Source organism: Pinus tabuliformis, chromosome 9, assembly GCF_031772625.1.
Source record: "Pinus tabuliformis cultivar Carrire ecotype Pingquan chromosome 9, CPIR1, whole genome shotgun sequence".
NCBI lineage: Eukaryota > Viridiplantae > Streptophyta > Pinopsida > Pinales > Pinaceae > Pinus > Pinus tabuliformis.
In genome coordinates, this window is record NC_142307.1 from 475,531,209 (window position 1) to 475,551,738 (window position 20,530).

At 40.2% G+C, this 20,530-nt stretch overlaps 1 protein-coding gene across 1 annotated transcript; it reads left to right on the forward strand.

Moving 5' to 3' along the window:
• Nucleotides 1-1,194: 1,194 nt before the first annotated feature.
• LOC149149275 (uncharacterized) lies at nt 1,195-1,596 on the forward strand. The gene has a single exon (XM_089442437.1). The coding sequence runs from the start codon at nt 1,195-1,197 to the stop codon at nt 1,594-1,596; it is 402 nt and encodes a 133-aa protein (XP_089298563.1).
• Nucleotides 1,597-20,530: the final 18,934 nt, after the last annotated feature.

Below are 20,530 nucleotides of genomic sequence, written 5' to 3' on the forward strand. Positions count from 1 at the left end.
ACTACTGAAGGCATTCTTAGACTGGAGGAAGTTCCAAAAGGATCCACAATCTGGGACCTGGCTAGTCAAAACAGAGATATCATAGGCAAACATGCATTCTGGGAAATAAGGAATGGAAATATAGCTAAATTTTGGGAGGAAGCCTGGCAGCAAAGAGAAATAATGATAGAGATACATGACCTGCAAAACATATACCAGAAGGCTAGAGAGGAGGGGCTAAATTATGTTAGTGAATACTGGAAAGAAGAAAGGCAAGATGAAACCTAGCGAGCCTGGAAGAAACCGGAAGAATGGGACAGAAATATTAATCCTGAATAGAAAGCTCGGCTTGTAAACGAAATGGAATCAATAAGAATTAAAATTAGAATAGGCCCAGATATACTTCGATGGGGTAGATCCACAAAGGGAACCTTTACGGTAAGGGAAGCCTATTATCTAACAACCCGACAGGAGCAAGAAGAAGATACACGCGTGTGTAAACAAATATGGCAGAATAATTGGTGGCCAAAGGTAACCTTGTTCACTTGGTTAGTAGGAAAAGGATGTATCTTGACATGGGATCAAATACAGAAGCGAGGTTTCCATGGACCTCCCAGATGTAGTCTTTGCAAACAGGACAAATAAACGTAGGAACATCTCTTAAACTCATGCCCTATTGCCCAACAACAATGGGAGGAAATTAGGAACCTTTTTGGAAAGACAAACCAGGATCCTCATGACATTAAACAAACCATTTTCCAATGGGGGAAAGGTCAATTCTCAAGCCCTGTGGTCAGAAGAGCCTAGAGTCTAGTAATGGGATTTAATATATGGCTAATATGGAAAGAGAGAAACCAAAGAATATTTCAAGAAAAAGACAATCCTCCAGAGATGATTTGGAAACGAACCCAAAAACTTATAAGGGAGACTATCCTAGCGGAAGCCTGGGAACAAGAAGACTGGAAAACAACTCCAGAAGAAGGTCGAATCTTAACCAGTCTAAAACTGGAACAAGGCATGATTTATCCTCAAAAGCAAAAAAATCAGAGCATTCACAACCAAAGCCCAACCAAGTTCAAATGTCCTCATGAAGACTTCATCAAACTAAATTTTGATGGGGCATCTAAAGGAAACTCGGGGCCAGCAGGATTCAGAGGTATTTTTAGAGATAGTCAAGGATAGAACATATGGTTTTATGCTAATTGGGGAGGTATAATGAGCAATAATGAAGCTGAATTAATGGTAGTCTATCAAGGCATCAGAATAGCAATCCGAAACGGGTATACCAAGTTGGAAATTGAGGGCGACTCGAACTTAGTAATAGAGATGCTCAGAAAATTGAATAATGGGAAGAATTGGGAACAGGTAGCAAAGAGTTGGAGGATGGCTGGACTAATTCAGGACCTAGCAGAAATAATGAAACGCATTGACTATAGGATCATCAACCATGTTAGAAGGGATGGTAATAAGGCAACGGATTTCCTAGCTAACTGGGGTTGTAATGCGCAAGACGGGAAGGTAGAAAGCATATGGCCAACTCAATTGGAAAAGACAGGATGGGAGACCCTCAATTTAATCATTACCCAGGATAATAATGAGATTACAGCTTCAAGATAAAGGTTACAGATGGCCCCCGATCGGGGTGGACGAGATGGCGATGTGTGGGATTATGATGAAGGTGGGAAGGTGGCAATGCAGACCACCTCTCAGTATAATTATCCCACAGGACGTTGAGAAGGCCTGCAGGCAAGGTAGAAACCTGAGGCACAGAGATGACAGAGTAGTGGAGGAAGAAGGAGGAAGGAACGACGGCGAACAGACGATGGGACGTCAGGTAGGTGGCAACAAATTAATAAGAACAGGCAAGGGCAGAGCCGAAGATAGTATGACGTGAAGGAGGGTGACGAAGGGAGCAAGAAGCTGTCCGGTATTCTCTGCAATTCGTCTTAGAAAGGGATAGAAGACAACGACAGGAAGAATGAGAAAGGCTGGAGTCGAAGTTGGCAAGGTAGAAAGATAGACAGGACAGGACAAAGGCATGCAAGGAGCTGTTGTGCTCCACAACAATCCCCCATTTCATAACATTCTACTTACAAAATTATTATGTGAAATGGGTCCCTTTAGAAGTCAATTGGTATCAATATTGCATTATTTTTAAAAGGCCCGCAAACCAAATGAAGGCATTATATAAAACCTTTTGAAAAACCCATATTGAATCAAAAATAAAAATCTTTTATCATTGCGATAAATCGATCGCAAGATCGCATATCGCAATGACATAGAAGACGCAAATAAGTGACATATGGGATCCCGCCGATGCGATATCACTATCGGCTATCGGCAAAACTCCATGCACATCATAAAGCACCCCATGCCATTAGTCCCGACGCGATGCGCAATCGGCAATCGGCGATACTTTATATACAAGATAAGCACCTTAAGTCATTCACCCCGTTCTGATGCAATTTCGTAATCGGCAATCGGCAATATCTCATGTATAATAATAAGGTGCCTAGATTATACCCCCGATGCGATGCGATTTCACTATCGGCGGTCGGGGGTATGCTATCCGTATGTTTATATAACACCTATTCTCCCGATGCGATGCGATATCGCTATCGGTGATCGGCGTTTCAAAATAGCCAACATAAAGATTTAAAGTGTTCCCGATGCCCGATTGCGATATAGCGCGGATTTCGAAAAAGCCGTTAAATGGAGGGATATTATGATACATTCGTATTTAAAGTTTGATCTCTTAAATAATCCATCACCTGCACTCAACCGCCAAAATATCCATAGCACGCTTAAGCGAGTCATTCAGCCGAATAATGGTGTAATGAGCATTTAAGAGGTGGCAGGCCTTAAACGGCCATTTAATGTATCTGTAAGATCTTCCCATGGATTGGATCCACAGCCATTTTTAAGAGTTAATCTCTCAGCACGCTTCGATTGATATATCTTTCCCGTATTGGATTTTCAATTAGCATATCTCTGTGTTACGTTTATTCTCGCCGCTGTGCAGAATTCATCCATAGAAGGAAGCTCAAACAAGATGGGGAAGAAATCTAAGAAGACCGCAGGCACTTCCACTACACCAGCTGCAGGACAAGCTCTCGTGGACAAGAAGAAGGGCTTAATATCTGATACTACATGCACGGGTCTCACCAGAGTTACTTGGCAAGGCACTTACAACCTAATTGAAGCCGAAGAACCAGTAAAGACAGTAACAAAAGCTACTGCGGATCCTACTCGGAAGTCTGAATGTACTCTCAAAGATTTAGCCGACTCTTTCCTTCACAGAATAGCGGCCAGGGAACAAATTCTCCCATACACAGACGTAGTGCGGTGGGCGATTCAAGAAATCCCAATCTTGGATAGAACTCTCAGCACTAGAGATGGAAGAATCTTCGGATCGTTCAGGCCGGATGATCTAAGGAAAATGTATCATTTGCCCGAGCCGGAGAAGATATATAATAAAGTGTTCCTGGAGAAGTTTGCAAGCGAAAATGAAGTTGAATCCGAACCCATCTGGGATTGGAGACAAAATCCAGCCAAACACAAACACGAATCTTCCGGTAAGTACTCGGTTGATTATCTTGCTTCTCCTTATTGCTATGCGGGAATAATGATGTGTAGATTATGGGGATTGCATGACTCTGCTAATTTTACCATATAGATGGTTCCTCTAATGGAGGCAGTTGTAAAAGGTATAATTATGGATTGGGCCACCATCCTTTCTGACAAATTAGCATAAGCTGTGCGTGATTTTAGACATCAGACTGTCGTCACTGAAAGGCAAATTCCCCCATTCTATTACAGTGCATATATCTTAGATACACTGTGTTTCAATTCTGAATTTCCCGTGCTCGGTTGGAGGTGGACGCCACAAGATCCCATGGCTATCCACATATACCATCAGAAACTATGGAAGTCCTCTTACAAGCACCATCTGTACCAAATCTGCAATGGCTTTATGGTGCCTATTCATTATTCTATTTTTGATAAACCCATTCCCAAGATTTCCTATCAAGCTTCGTTTGATATAACAGCGGTAGCAAGTTGGTTTGGAGAGGAAAGATTTACCTACATAAGAGTTTTCGGCAGCCAAGCCAACCCACATGTTCTTCCTTTGTATATACCAGATAAACTGCTAGTAAGAGAAATCGCTTATCAAATTATGGCTGAGAGTGTTACACGGACTCTCAAGAAAGAAAAGAAGAGGGGCTGGCCCTCTTTTTCCTTGAGGTGTGGTTTCTATACTCTGCATGATCTCAAACATGCAGAAAAGGAAGCCACAAAGATTCAATCCTTAACTCTGGCGACTATCCCAAACAGGCCATATGATCCAAAGAAAGTTGCCTACAATGCACTAGAACAGGCCAAATTGACAAAATTTGAGCACAAAGAAGATATGTTTGACGACCTATTCGTTGCATCCGAAACAATAGGTCAGGCTAAAGAACTCGCGCGAATGAAATATAATGATGAAGGGCTGACTGAGTTTAATAAGCTTAGAGAACAGAGGTTGCAAACTCTGCCTCTAGATTTACTAGCAACAACCCCGGCGACATCATCAAGCGAGCCTCTTCGGCAACAGTCAAAGGAACCTCCGGTTGTAACAAAGGATCATAAAAAGGAACAGGAGGAAAGGCAGAGAAAAGAAAAAGAAGAAAGGCAGAAGAGAGCACAAGAGGAACAACAAAAGAAAGAGCAAGAGGAAAGGCAGAAGAAAGAACAAGAGGAACAACAGAAAAGAGAGCAGGAAAAGGTGCGGAAGGAGTCCCAAGCTGAAAAGGAAAAACAAACCACCACTGATGTCAATATAGATACTACTATTGACCCTAATTTGCTTCAAGAGTGGAAGCAATTTGACTCTATCATCAGTGGGTTGGAATGTTCCAAGGATACGGACACTTCCAAGACAAACGATATACAGGACATCACTTCACCTCAGGTTCTAAGTGGAACCAGCGGCCCACCCATTTCCAAGGATGTTGAAATAATACCAAAAGACCCCTCCGACCAAATCATTCTCCAGGTAGAAGATATTCCTCCACTGGATGTTTTCTACAGCCCGAGGCATAAGGCAGTGCTAAAAAGACAAAGGAAAAGGAGGAAGATTGATCAACCTCCCCTTTTTCCAAAACAAACTGTAACGGGCAGCGTGGTTTGGAAGGAGGATTTCGACCCCTCCGATGACCTAAAAAAACTATCACAGTAAGCGGGAGCCTATTCGGCAGCAACAATCGACAAGGCATCGGAGGTAAGTCTTCTACTAAAGACTAAGGACCAAGAAATTTTCGCATTACAGGCAGAGTTGGCTGAATCAAAGCAGAAGGCAGAGCAGGCGGAGCAGCAGTTGTTGGCACAACAACAATTGAACAGTCAGTTAAATCAGCAATTGCAGGCAGAAAAGAAAAGGGTCGACCAAAACGCAATCCAGAAACAGAAGGAATTATCGGAGGCAGTGGCACAATTAAGGGCAGCAAACGAGCAAATGATGAAAACAAAAGATGAGCAAATCGCTCAATTGTCATCGCAACTCGAAAAAATAAATGGCGCTCAACAGGTGGGTGAATTCAGAGCAGAAGCAGTGCAAATAAACACTGTATTAATATCCCAAATTAGGATCCTGTGTCAACAAATCGCTCAAGCAGAGCCATTGTGTGAGCTAACGACATCCATAAATCAGCAGGTAGAGAAGGCCAGGAATGAGTTAGACGAGGCCGAAGAGATCATAACTGGATATCTTGACTGGCAAGATTCTGATCAAGGAAGGGAAGCAAATTTGCCCAAGATTTCAGAAACATATAAAGACATACTTTCACAGAATGACACACTCATGTGATGAAAGCAGAAAGGGCAGCTTCAAGATGTAAATCAACTTCCAGCAATCTGGTTGATCTAGTTAACAACACTCTCTACTTAGCAAATATGATTTCCCAATGTACACCAGGAAAGATGACAACAACAAATACATTGGGACAATCATGCTATCCTGATTTAGAGGAGAAAGGGAGATTAATCGCTGGGATTAATAGTTTAACTATGGAATCATATTGGCTCTTCCTGGTAAAGGCGCATACACAGAGAGCCGCCCTTAAGTGCCTAAGAGATGCAATCGGGTGTATAATTCCTGATATTCATGATGCCACCTATGCCGCCCAGCTCAGTTCGCGCCTCAACAAACCTCCTGAAGTAGAGCCAATGCTTGCGATAAGTCAGCTCAGATTTAAAGGCAAGCAGCCTACCTGATGAATCATGTCGCCGATTGCCAGATCGCTGAGGAAAATAGGATCAAAATTTATTGATACCGATTTAGTTGCATTTCAGTTTAATAGATATTTAGATTAATTTAGTATTTATAGACCCTTTCATTGTTTTGGAAAGGGTCGTAAATTTTTGTACCAGACTTAAAGACTGAAGTTTGCACTATTGTGCTTCAGTCAATATTCTTTTATGAAACTGGACCAGTTTTTCTTAATTCAACAAGGAGGCTTTTTATGCAATTGTGCACTATTGTCGTTGTTGTGAATGTTTCTGCGTTGAAGAAAGAATTACAAGTAGCGATTGATATCGGGAGTGTCAAAGCAGCTCATATGGTATTTCTATCTATGTCTGAATTCATTCCTGTTATGTGAATTGTTATTTGATTATCCTTGCTATTGTTGATTATATGCATGCGCTGTAACAGCAGATCTACATTCATACCACTATTGGATGTTTTATGATATGCTTTCCTTTTAATCATGTATATGTCGATAATATAAATGATGAGTGCGGTAATATTGTTGTAATCGTTGGGCTTAACTATTTAGGCACAGTAATCTTGAATGAATTAATATCTATGTCTGACCGATGGAGTCATCTATATGCCTGTCCTTAGACATAGACCATTAAACACTGCACTTTAAAGTTCAATAGATTCCCGGGATAGGTTATAGTTCTTGTATTCTTGTTAAATAGTTTAGTTATCCACCCATCGCTAGCTTAGTTTTATAAATCATCCATTCATCCCGATTATCTACTTTTGGGAAACTGGTCCCATTATCCCCAATCGGAGCCACTATTCCAAACGGAAAAGGAGATGTACTAAGGTCCGGACCGGGTGGTTATCCCCGATGTTGTTGCAGCGATTTTCGAGGCTTCAACATTTTTGGCGCTAGAAGGAGGGCTTGAACCTCCGACTGTGAATGGCACATAAGCCAAAACCTATAAGCCATTCTAAGAGTAATCCTCCCTCCGAATCTCCTCTGTCTTCATATTTGCATACTGGTTCCCCAGTACCCAAACAAGAAGAAGAGGAATCAACTACCACTGCTCAAACCCATCATACTCCAGAACAATTAAGTCTTGAATCACCTGAAGTCCAGTCTCTTATTCACAAACTTCAGAGCTTCTCGATTTCACCACAGAAATCTGAGGTATCACAAAGCAGTGCGACTTCGCAGTTCAATTTAACTCATCCTCTCACCAGACTTCAGAGCGAAAAGCTCGGTATTGAACCCACTGAGTTCCCTTTACCCAAAAGGAAAAAGGCGAAGAAAAATACTGAAGGATCTGATAGTGAAGAGCTTTCATCCACATCCTCCATTGCATCTTCCCCTCTGCAAAGTCAACCATCCACTCCCCCATTACATATTGTCGTTCACCAGGGATTAGAAGCTTCAACATCTCAACCTGCCCACTCCTCAGTATTATTTCCTTCTCATACATCTGGAATTCCAACAGTAGTATCAACCACTGTTGTTGTTACAATGGCAGATCCATGGACCAGACCTGGTGCAGTCAACATGCCGGCGCCATTGCATCCATTACCAGATTTTCCTGAAAAATGGCTACCCAAGTTTAATCCAGATGATGGAACCCAAGCTGAGGAACACATCAATAATTTCATGTTAGCAATCAACTTGAAAGGAGTAACAGAACAAGATGTTGTTGTTAGACGCTTCCCTTACACCTTGCAAGGATCAGCAGGATCCTGGTATTTTTCTTTACCCTCTGGTTCCATTACCAGTTGGAACACTTGCCAAAAGCAGTTTCTTACCAAATATGGAGATGATAGGTCTTTGGCTACTTTAATAAACGATCTCTCCAATCTGAGAATAGAACATAGGGAACCAATTAAGGAATTTAATGCACGCTTCAATAAACTCCTAAATAAAATCCCTACAGCCTCCAAACCAAGCGAACAAATTTGGAGCGAATGGTATATAACAGCTCTGCCTGCCAATATAGCCATCTTTGTAGATAGAGCAGGGAAACCTACCTTAACCGAAAATATGAAAGAAGCGCTTGCTGTGGAAAAACGCATCAATGCCCTGGAAAAGAAAGTTGCCTTGGAAGACAGAAAAGCCAAAAAAGTCTCTTTCAAAGATGACTCAAAGAAGAAGACCCCAAAAGATCCATACGACATGGAAGGTTTGCAAAAGGTCTTAAAAACGTTATCAAATGAAATGGTCGAAATAAAGAAACAAGTGGCCGAAACCTCAACCAAAAGACCCTTTAGAACTTTTAAGAGAAATGAGTCAAAGCCCCCAAATGTCATATCTAACGTAGACTCAGAGCAAGAAGAAGAAGAGGAAGAGGAAACAATCACACCAACTGATGATGAAGAAGAAGTAGTAGAATGTCATGGAATGTGGGATTTTATACTCCCCAACTCCGATACTGATAATGAAGAAGAGGCGTTCCCAGTTACTACTAGGAGAAAAAGTACTTCTGAACCTGTTCAGGTATCATCAAAGAAGAGGAGTGCAGGTGCCACTACAACTAAAGAAAAAACACCTGCAAAGAAATCACCTGCAGCAGTTTCCCAAAACCAGCCGTCAACTTCTAATACTCCTTCAACATCCAAAACATTAGTCGTATCCGATTCAATGGAGTATAATATTGTTGATGACATGAAGAAAACTAAAGCAAACATTACTATGTTTGAGCTTAGTAAATTAAAGCATCAACAGAAATTACTTCTTAAAGAATTGAATGTTGTTCCCTCTACACCGCTTCCCAGTGCAAAAGCCGCTAACGATTCAGGCCAACCTCCTCCAGGTATGGTTGAAGCTACTGATTCAGTCCTAATTGGAGATAGATCAAATTCTCATACTCCACCCTTCCTGCTAACATATGAGATTTATAACAGAAACCTGCACAACTGTTTAATTGACTCAGGGGCATCATCTAACATAATGCTAGCTTCAGTTTGCTCTAAACTGAACATTGAACCCCAGAAATCTGCTATTCATATTGTACAGTTGGACAGGACCAAAGTGCAGGTTGTGGGAGAAATTAATTCCGTAACTATCAGGTTGTCTGCTGATCCCAAAGTAGTACAAAGGATTGACATCCTAATAGCCGATATACCTGAGTTTTACGGTTTAATTCTGAGTAGGGATTGGTCCGAAAAATTGCATGGGTATATCTCCACTGATTGGTCACATATGTGGCTTCCCTACAAGGGCAAGCCAAATCAAATAAGGATCGATCGAGAGAAACATATGACCCACACAGTTACTGAATTTGAGCAAGAAAACCAACCTGTGGCGTTCAACAACAACATTTTGGGGAATTATTCGTCAGAGTCATTCTTTGGCAATTTTGTTGCCCAACCATCTCCTTTTTCAGTCAATCATTTTACATCTCAGATTGAAAATTTTTCACAAACTGATAAGTCTAGATGTTTCAATGATGCTGAGAAAACTGTAAATACTTTTGTTAATACCTCTTTATTTTGGTCTTTATATTTTGATGGCTCCAAGTCCAGCGAGGGCTCAGGAGCAGGTTGCATTTTGGTTAGTCCACAAGGAGAAAAGACAATGTTGTCCTGTAGGCTGGAATTTGAATGCACTAACAATACAGCCGAATATGAAGCCTTAGTCCAGGGACTGTATAAAGCGATCGGTCTTAAAGTGCAATATTTGAAAGTATTTGGCGATTCTAAAATTATTGTTAAACAGGTGAGGAATGCAATTCATTGTCTTTCAAATCACCTCAAGCATTATCAATCGCTAGTACAAGAACTTACTTCGCACTTTTCCGCGTTCAACATTTCCTCCATCCCCAGGTCCCAAAACTCGGCAGCCGATCTCCTAGCTAATGTAGCTTCCAAGCTTCTACCTTCTGAAGACTACAGCCTAGATAGATTTTCCATAGAATTACTTTTTAGGCCTTCAATTCCCGAAAATGTCACTAATTGGAGAGTATTCAACCATGACGAGGATATTTTACAATTTCTAACTTCTGAAAAGTCCTATGACGATCAAATTATTGAGGAAAATGACCATGATCTACAAATGAAAGAAATACCTCAGGAAAATGCAATTCCTAAGCCTGTGGTAAAGTTGGAAGATCTTTATGATATCAAAGACAGGTTTAAACCTGTAATTAATGCAAAGCTCCAAAGTTCTACCTTTAGGTTCGAATTGATAAATCTAGGTACTGAGCGTGCCCCTTAAAATATTAATTTAGGATTAGGACTTTCCTTAGAAGAGAAGGAGGCATTCATCAAACTGTTAAGAAAAAATAAACAGGTTTTTGCTTGGAAATACGATGATTTGAAGACTTATGATACATCCATTATCCAGCATACCATTCCTATGCTTCCCGATCAGAAACCGATTCAGTAGAAGTTAAGAAAAATACATCCAAATTTGGAGAGCCAGATTAAATCGGAACTTAACAAACTCTTGAAGGCCAAGATTATTTTTCTTGTCCGACACTCAAACTGGGTCTCTAATATGGTGCCAGTCAGAAAGAAAAATGGCGACATTCGAATTTGTATTGATTTCAGAAATTTAAACAAAGCGAGCTTGAAAGAAAATTTCCCATTACCTACTATGGAGCAAATACTCCAATCGGTAGCAGGCTCTGAATTAATGTCCTTTCTTGATGGTTTTTCGGGATATAACCAAGTTCTGGTTCATCCTAATGACCAGCTTAAAACCACATTCAGAACAAAATGGGGAATGTATGCATATCAGAAAATGCCTTTCGGACTTATAAATGCAGGAGCGACATTCCAAAGAGCTATGGATATAACTTTTAGAGGGTTAATTAATAGAACAGTAGTCGTCTATCTAGACGATATTACTGTATTCTCTAAGGAGAGGTATAATCATTTGCATGACCTAAATCAAATCTTTCAGCGTTGCAAAAGATATGGTATTTCTCTTAACCCTAAAAAGTCTTTCTTTGCTCTTGATCAAGGAAAACTCTTGGGTTTTATTGTGTCCAAATATGGCATTTATATCGATCCTGATCGGATCAAAGAAATCTCTGAAATCCCTTTCCCACACAATAAAAAGTCGATGCAGTCATTTTTAGGCCAGATCAATTTTGTTAAAAGATTTGTTCCAGATTTTTCTCAAATTATTTTGCCACTTCAGACAATGATTAAAAAGAATGCAGTCTTTAAGTGGGGATCAGCAGAGAAGGAAGCTTTTGATCTAATCAAGCAATCAATAATCAATGCCCCAGCCTTAAATACTCCAAATTTTTCTAATCATTTTACATTGTATACTATTGCATCTGACTTATCTTATGCTGCAGTACTCACGCAACTAAATGATCACAATTTGGAAGCACCCATTTCGTTTTTTAGCTCAAATCTTCAGGGTGCTGAATTGAATTACTCCGATGTAGAAAAATGAGCCTTTGTTGTATTTAAAGCAGTCAAGCATTATAGACCCTTCCTTCTGAAAACCCACACAAAAGTTATAGTTCCTTTCCCAGCAAACTGAATAAATCAATCAGATAAGTGTTACTGATTCTGAATCACAATATGCAGATTTAATCTTTTATTTAAAGAATGGTTATGCACCTCCAAACTTACAAGAACAAAAGGACCATTAGGTTGAAAGCAAAGAATTTTACAATTATCGATGACGTGCTTTTTAGGCAGAATTATGATTCTATCTTGTTAAGATGCCTTGAGAAACCTGAAGCCCAAAAGGTTTTGCAGGAGTTACATGATGGACCAGCGGGAGGACATTTTGGAGCTGATACAATAGCTCACAAAATTATTCATGTTGGTTACTATTGGCCTACTCTGTTTAAAGATGCCCACGAGTATGTAAGGAAATGTCTCAATTGTCAAACTGCTAGTGGAAGACAACGTAAATCAGCTTTCCCTCTGCAACCAGTCAACATTGAACAACCATTTGAGAAATGGGGATTGGACATCATTGGGGAGATTACTCCACCATCTTCCAAACAACATAAATATATCCTTACCGCTACCGATTATTTTACTAAGTGGGTGGAGGCAATCCCTTTAAAGACAGCAAATTCTGAAGCAATCATTGAATTCATAGATCAATTCATCGTTACCAGGTTTGGTGTCCCAAATGCTCGTCTTTGATAATGCATCTTACTTTTCAGGCAATGCTATGTTTGATTTCACTATTAAAAGAGGATTTAAATTAAAATATTCTGCTAATTACTATCCCCAGGGTAATGGTTTAGCAGATTCTACTAATAAAAATCTGATCAAAATCATTAAGCGAACTATCGAACAGAATCATAAAAACTGGCACAAATCTTTAGTGTTTGCATTATGGGCTGATAGGATAACACAGAAAGCTTCTATAGGATCTTCTCCATTCAATCTTGTGTATGGAAAAGAAGGAGTACTACCCACAAATCTTGTTCTTCCTTCTTTAGCCCTAGTACAGTTCATTGAGGAAAGTCCTTCCTCTTCTGTTCAGCTTAGACATGACCAAATTCTAAAATTAGAAGAGGAAAGAGAAAAAGCCAGGGTTATTCATGCCAAACATCAGCAAGTCATTAAGGCAGCTTTTGATTCAGTCTCATCCGGTTCAAAACATTTCCAAGTCGGTGATTTAGTTCTGAAATGGGACAAAGCCCATGAGGATAATGGTAAACATACCAAGTTCCAAAAAATGTGGCTTGGACTGTTTCAGATCTGTGAAAAGATAGGTCATTTGACCTTTATATTGCAAGATTTATCAGGGTTGAGAGATTCTCTCCCTGTTAATGGCCTTGAAGAAATTCTTTAATTGAGGAGGTAACCCCTTCTCCTTCTAGTTTGATAGATTTTTATAGTTTGTAGGAGTCGTAGAAAATAATGTTGTAAGGTATCTACTATTGACCTTTGCTGTGTTTGAAAATTTGATCTATAGGAGTGCAGCAATATTTGCTTTTAAAATAATAGAACTCTTAACCAAATGGGATAATTTCTAGGAAATTAGGTATCATTGTATTCTGAAACTACAGTTCAACTTTTGTGAACTCCTTTCAAAGTTTAAAAGTATTGTAAATCATTCTCTGTTTTCAAATTCATCTCAAAAGGTTATCAATATTAAGATAGAAGCCAATCCAACTTCAGCATCTTCAACTCTTACCCTGTCATCCATTAACTCTTAAGGAGAAGATTGTTCATCCCATTCACTAAAGTTTATGATTACTCAGAGTGTAATTCTAAAATATCCGATATTAAAGATAAGAGGTCTTATTGCAAGCCTGCTTACCATGTTCATAGGGAAAAAGTTTAACTGACATTACCAATACTGCATACCAAAACAGGGTAATGGCTTGAAATTACAAGACAAGGGGTCTCATCACGAGCCAGCTTGTTCAGTTAGACTACTACCAGTGAATGGCATTGTCAACAGCTGGCCACCAAACCAGGACAATGGCTTTTTATCTTATCAACAATAGAAAAGGAAATGAAATACAAAATGTGAAAACATGTTTTGAATTCATTCTGTTAATCACACTCTTAATTGAATGGAACAATGGACAGTAACATGGCTAAAAGGTATCCCTGTCGAAACTATAAATGTTTGCTGGCAGCAGAGGCTCTACCTATGACAGAGGAGTTCACTTTAAAAGCTGATTTGGAGAAGTTTTCTGTTTTATCATTATAAACCCATAGAGACTCATTTAAAACTTAGAATGTATCTATTTTCTTAAACAAGAGAGGAAATTAGCAAAAATAGATTCATTTCACTTGGAATGCATATATACCTAGTTATATTAGAATTTTCCCCTTTGATTAGAATTCTATTTTTGAAAAAGTTTAAGTATTTCTATACTTTTCAGAGATAGTTGTTTCTTCCAGCGAATCGCCAATTGTTGTGCTCCACAAAAGCCCCCCATTTCATAACATTCTACTTACAAAATTATTATGTGAAATGGGTCCCTTTAGAAGTCAATTGGTATCAATATTGCATTATTTGTAAAAGGCCCACAAACCAAATGAAGGCATTATATAAAACCTTTTGAAAAACCCATATTGAATCAAAAATAATAATCTTTTATCATTGCGATAAAGCGATCGCAAGATCGCATATCGCAATGACATAGAAGACGCAAATAAGTGACATATGGGATCCCGCCAATGCGATATCACTATCGGCTATCGGCAAAATTCCATGCACATCATAAAGCACCCCATGCCATTAGTCCCGACGCGATGCGCAATCGGCAATCGGCGATACTTTATATACAAGATAAGCACCTTAAGTCATTCACCCCGTTCCGATGTAATTTCGCAATTGGCAATCGGCAATATCTCATGTATAATAATAAGGCGCCTAGATTCTACCCCCTATGCGATGCGATTTCGCTATCGGCGGTCGGGGGTATGCTATCCGTATGTTTATATAACACCTATTTTGCCGATGCGATGCGATATCGCTATCGGTGATCGGCGTTTCAAAATAGCCAACATAAAGGTTTAAAGTGTTCCCGATGCCCGATTGCGATATAACGCGGATTTCGAAAAAGTCGTTAAATGGAGGGATATTATGATACATTCATATTTAAAGTTTGATCTCTTAAATAATCCATCACCTGCACTCAACCGCCAAAATATTCATAGCACGCTTAAGCGAGTCATTCAGCCAAATAATGGTGTAATGAGCATTTAAGAGGTGGCAGGCGTTAAACAGCCATTTAATGTATCTGTAAGATCTTCCCATGGATTGGATCCGCAGCCATTTTTAAGAGTTAATCTCTCAGCGCGCTTCGATTGATATATCTTTCCCATATTGGATTTTCAATTAGCATATCTCTGGGTTACGTTTATTCTCGCCGCTGTGCAGAATTCATCCATAGAAGGAAGCTCAAACAAGATGGGGAAGAAATCTAAGAAGACCGCAGGCGCTTCCACTACACCAGCTGCAGGACAAGCTCTCGTGGACAAGAAGAAGGGCTTAATATCTGATACTACATGCACGGGTCTCGCCAGAGTTACTTGGCAAGGCACTTACAACGTAATTGAAGCCGAAGAACCAGTAAAGTCAGTAACAGAAGCTACTGCGGATCCTACTCGGAAGTCTGAATGTACTCTCAAAGATTTAGCCAACTCTTTCCTTCACAGAATAGCGGCCAAGGAACAAATTCTCAAATACACAGACGTAGTGCGGTGGGCGATTCAAGAAATCCCAATCTTGGATAGAACTCTCAACAATAGAGATGGAAGAATCCTCGGATCGTTCAGGCCGGATGATCTAAGGCAAATGTATCATTTGCCTGAGCCAGAGAAGATATATAATAAAGCGTTCCTGGAGAAGTTTGCAAGCAAAAATGAAGTTGAATCCGAACCCATCCAGGATTGGAGACAAAATCCAGCCAAACAAAAACACGAATCTTCCGGTAAGTACTCGGTTGATTCTCTTGCTTCTCCTTATTGCTATGCGGGAATAATGATGTGTAGATTATGGGGATTTCATGACTCTGCTAATTTTACCATAGAGATGGTTCCTCTAATGGAGGAAGCTGTAAACGGTATAATTATGGATTGGGCCACCATCCTTTCTGACAAATTAGCACAAGCTGTGCGTGATTTTAGACATCAGACTGTCGTCACTGAAAGGAAAATTCCCCCATTCTATTACAATGCAAATATCTTAGATACACTATGTTTCAATTCTGAATTTCCCGTGCTCGGCTGGAGGTGGACGCCATAAGATCCCACGGCTATCCACATATACCATCAGAAACTATGGAAGTCCTCTTACAAGCACCAACTGTACCAAATCTGCAATGGCTTTATGGTGCCTATTCATTATTCTATTTTTGATAAACCCATTCCCAAGATTTCCTATCAAGCTTCGTTTGATATAACAACGGTAGCAAGTTGGTTTGGAGAGGAAAGATTTACCTACATAAGAGTTTTCGGCAGCCAAGCCAACCCACATGTTCTTCCTTTGTATATACCAGATAAACTGCTAGCAAGAGAAATCGCTTATCAAATTATGGCTGAGAGTGTTACACAGACTCTCAAGAAAGAAAAGAAGAGGGGCTAGCCCTCTTTTCCCTTAAGGTGTGGTGTCTATACTCTGCATGATCTCAAACATGTAGAAAAGGAAGCCACAAAGATTCAATCCTTAACTCTGGCGACTATCCCAAATAGGCCATATGATCCAAAGAAAGTTGCCTCCAATGCACTAGAACAGGCCAAATTGACAAAATTTGAGCACAAAGAAGATATGTTTGACGACCTATTCGTTGCAGCCGAAACAATAGGTCAGGCTAAAGAACTCGCGCGAATGAAATATAATGATGAAGGGCTGACTGAGTTTAATAAGCTTAGAGAACAGAGGTTGCAAACTCTGCCTCTAGATTTACTAGCAACAACCCCAGCGACATCATCAAGCGATCCTCTTCGGTAACAATCAAAGGAACCTCCAGTTGTAACAAAGGATCATAAAAAGGAACAGGAGGAAAGGCAGAGAAAAGAAAAAGAAGAAAGGCAGAAGAGAGCACAAGAGGAACAACAGAAGAAAGAGCAAGAGGAAAGGCAAAAGAAAGAACAAGAGGAAGAGCAGAAAAGAGAGGAGGAAAAGGTGCGGAAGGAGTCCCAAGCTGAAAAGGAAAAACAAACCACCACTGATGTCAATATAGATACTACTATTGACCCTAATTTGCTTCAAGAGTGGAAGCAATTTGACTCTATCATCAGTGGGTTGGAATGTTCCAAGGACACGGACACTTCCAAGACAAACGATATACAGGACATCACTTCACCTCAGGTTCTAAGTGGAACCAGCGGCCCACCCATTTCCAAGGATGTTGAAATAATACCAAAAGACCCCTCCGACCAAATCATTCTCCAGGTAGAAGATATTCCTCCCCTGGGTGTTTTCTACAGCTCGAGGCATAAGGTAGTGCTAAAAAGACAAAGGAAAAGGAGGAAGATTGATCAACCTCCCCTTTTTCCAGAACAAATTGTAATGGGCAGCGTGGTTTGGAATGAGGAATTTGACCCCTCTGATGACCTAACAAAACTATCACAGTATGCGGGAGCCTATTCGGCTGCAACAATCGACAAGGCATCGGAGGTAAGTCTTCTACTAAAGACTAAGGACCAAGAAATTTTCGCATTACAGGCAGAGTTGGCTGAATCAAAGCAGAAGGTAGAGCAGGCGGAGCAGCAGTTGTCGGCACAACAACAATTGAATAGTCAATTAAATCAGCAATTGCAGGCAGAAAAGCAAAGGGTCGACCAAAACGCAATCCAGAAACAGAAGGAATTATCGGAGGCAGTGGCACAATTAAGGGCAGAAAACGAGCAAATGATGAAAACAAAATATGAGCAAATCGCTCAATTGTCATCGCAGCTCGAAAAGATAAAGGGCACTCAACAAGTGGGTGAATTTAGAGCAGAAGCAGTGCAAATAAACACTGCATTAATATCCCAAATTAGGCTCCTGTGTCAACAAATCGCTCAAGCAGAGCCATTGTGTGAGCTAACGACATCCATAAATCAGCAGGTAGAGAAGGCCAGGAATGAGTTAGACCAGGCCGAAGAGATCATAACCGGATATCTTGACTGGCAAGATTCTGATCAAGGAAGGGAAGCAAATTTGCCCAAGATTTCAGAAACATATAAAGACATACTTTTCACAGAATGGCACACTCAGGTGATGAAAGCAGAAAGGGCAGCTTCAAGATGTAAATCAACTTCCAGCAATCTAGTTGATCTAGTTAACAACACTCTCTACTTAGCAAATATGATTTCCCAATGTACACCAGGAAAGATGACAACAACAAATACATTGGAACAATCATGCTATCCTGATTTAGAGGAGAAAGGGAGATTAATCGCTGGGATTAATAGTTTAACTATGGAAGCATATTGGCTCTTCCTGGTAAAGCCGCATACACAGAGAGACGCCCTTAAGTGCCTAACAGATGCAATCGGGTGTATAGTTCCCGATATTCAGGATGCCACCCAGCTCAGTTCGCGCCTCAACAAACCTCCTGAAGTAGAGCCGATGCTTGCGATAAGTCAGCTCAGATTTAAAGGCAAGCAGCCTACCTGATGAATCATGTCACCGATTGCCAGATCGCTGAGGAAAATAGGATCAAAATTTATTGATACCGATTTAGTTGCATTTCAGTTTAATAGATATTTAGATTAATTTAGTATTTATAGACCCTTTCATTGTTTTGGAAAGGGTCATAAGGTTTTGTACCAGACTTAAAGACTGAAGTTTGCACTATTGTGCTTCCGTCAATATTCTTTTATGAAACTGGACCAGTTTTTCTTAATTCAACAACGAGACTTTTTATGCAATTGTGCAATATTGTCGTTGTTGTGAATGTTTCTGCGTTGAAGAAAGAATTACAAGTAGCGATTGATATCGGGAGTGTCAAAGCAGCTCATATGGTATTTCTATCTATGTCTGAATTCATTCCTGTTATGTGAATTGTTATTTGATTATCCTTGCTATTGTTGATTATATGCATGCGTTGTAACAGCAGATCTACATTCATACCACTATTGGATGTTTTATGATATGCTTTCCTTTTAATCATGTATATGTCGATAATATAAATGATGAGTGCGGTAATATTGATGTAATCTCTGGGCTTAACTATTTAGGCACAGTAATCTTGAATGAATTAATATCTATGTCTGACCGGTGGAGTCATCTATATGCCTGTCCTTAGACACAGACCATTAAACGCTGCACTTTAAAGTTCAATAGATTCCCGGGATAGGTTATAGTTCTTGTATTCTTGTTAAATAGTTTAGTTATCCGCCCATCGCTAGCTTAGTTTTATAAATCATCCATTCATCCCGATTATCTACTTTTGGGAAACTGGTCCCATTATCCCTAGTTGGAGCCACTATTCCAAACGGAAAAGGAGTTGTACTAAGGTCCGGACCGGGTGGTTATCCCCGATGTTGTTGCAGCGATTTTCGAGGCTTCAACAGGAGCACAGTTTGATAGTGATAAGGGTCAGCCGGAGATAGAAAAACAGATGGCCGGGAGGAAGAGAAGACCCCTGAGCATAAAGACCAATTTCATTCTAGGAAAGGAAGGGCGGGGATGGCCAACATGTCTGAGAAAGAGCAGCAAGGGGAGGGTATGAATCTGGCTAGGAAAGTCAAGGAGCCTGGAAGAGAGGAATTCACAGGGAACGCGTCCTTTGATGTTGGGCAGGGGAGTCAGGCAGCTACCAGGGACAAAACAGTTAGCCTAGGGCACGAAAGAGGGCGCAGGGGCAAAGGGAGAGCCCGTTAATCCAGCAGACAAGAGTTTAGAACCCCTTTGTCAGCACGTCAGAGACGAGGTCGGAAAACGATGAAACATATGGTGCAGGAGGCAGAAAAGGCCTACAACGAAGGAACAGACGTCGATATCTGCAAGCTCATTCAGGAATTAGAAACAAAGGTAATGCAGGAAGACTCAGAACTGGAGATGGAAGACTGGGCAACCTGATCCCTAACCCGGGAAACCCCAGGGGACACTTGTCCTTATACAAGCAGGCTTTACATGTATATTGGGTGGTGAAGCGATTAATGGCGAAGGCAATGGAGCAGGTTGCAGTGGAAACGGTAGAGATGGCTCAAGGCATACCAAATTTAAGGAGAGAAATGAAAAACCTCCAAATTACTTTGCTCATGCAGGATAGTGACTTGGAGGAGATTCAACAACAGCTGAAGAAGCTAGCTACAGCGACCCGAGACGAAGACACTCAACCTGAAATCATGGTAGATTAATCCCTCAAGATTACTCCAATGGGTTTCCTTGTTAGTTCTTTGAGAGCAAGCTCTCCTTGTTTGTTCTGTTTTAGTTGCTAATGTCGATAGGAAACTAGATTAGCAATTTTGGCAGTGAAGCTTACCTGGCATGGATCTGCAGACTTTGTCTTTTTTGTTATTGGTCAGCCTATAAAGACTTAAGGTGGTCAACAGACTCGATTTCCCTTCTGGGTGGGTTGAGGCTACCAAACACTTGTACTAATTTCAATATGGATAAATAGAAAAACAAAGGTCCTTCCTTAGCTTACAAAAAAACATATAATAACCTCTTTCAACTATTTAAATAATAATTTCATTTTAATAAAATACTCTTCTAAGTATTTTAGATCTATGTAGTTAATTAATTCCATAGAATTCTGTTCAACCCTCAACCAATGTCCAATATTACTCTATTACTCTATATGTCTATCTGAAAGTAATACGTTAAATTCCTTTTATAACAATAAACTTTTACTTGATTGTAGGTATAAAAATGGTCTCGATTCATATCTTGTACCCATTTAAGAAAGTTTTCATATTTGTCTTATGATT

Excerpts from the sequence above, each read along its gene's own strand:
- LOC149149275 (XM_089442437.1), top strand. The coding sequence starts at position 1,195 with ATGAGCAATAATGAAGCTGAATTAATGGTAGTCTATCAAGGCATCAGA.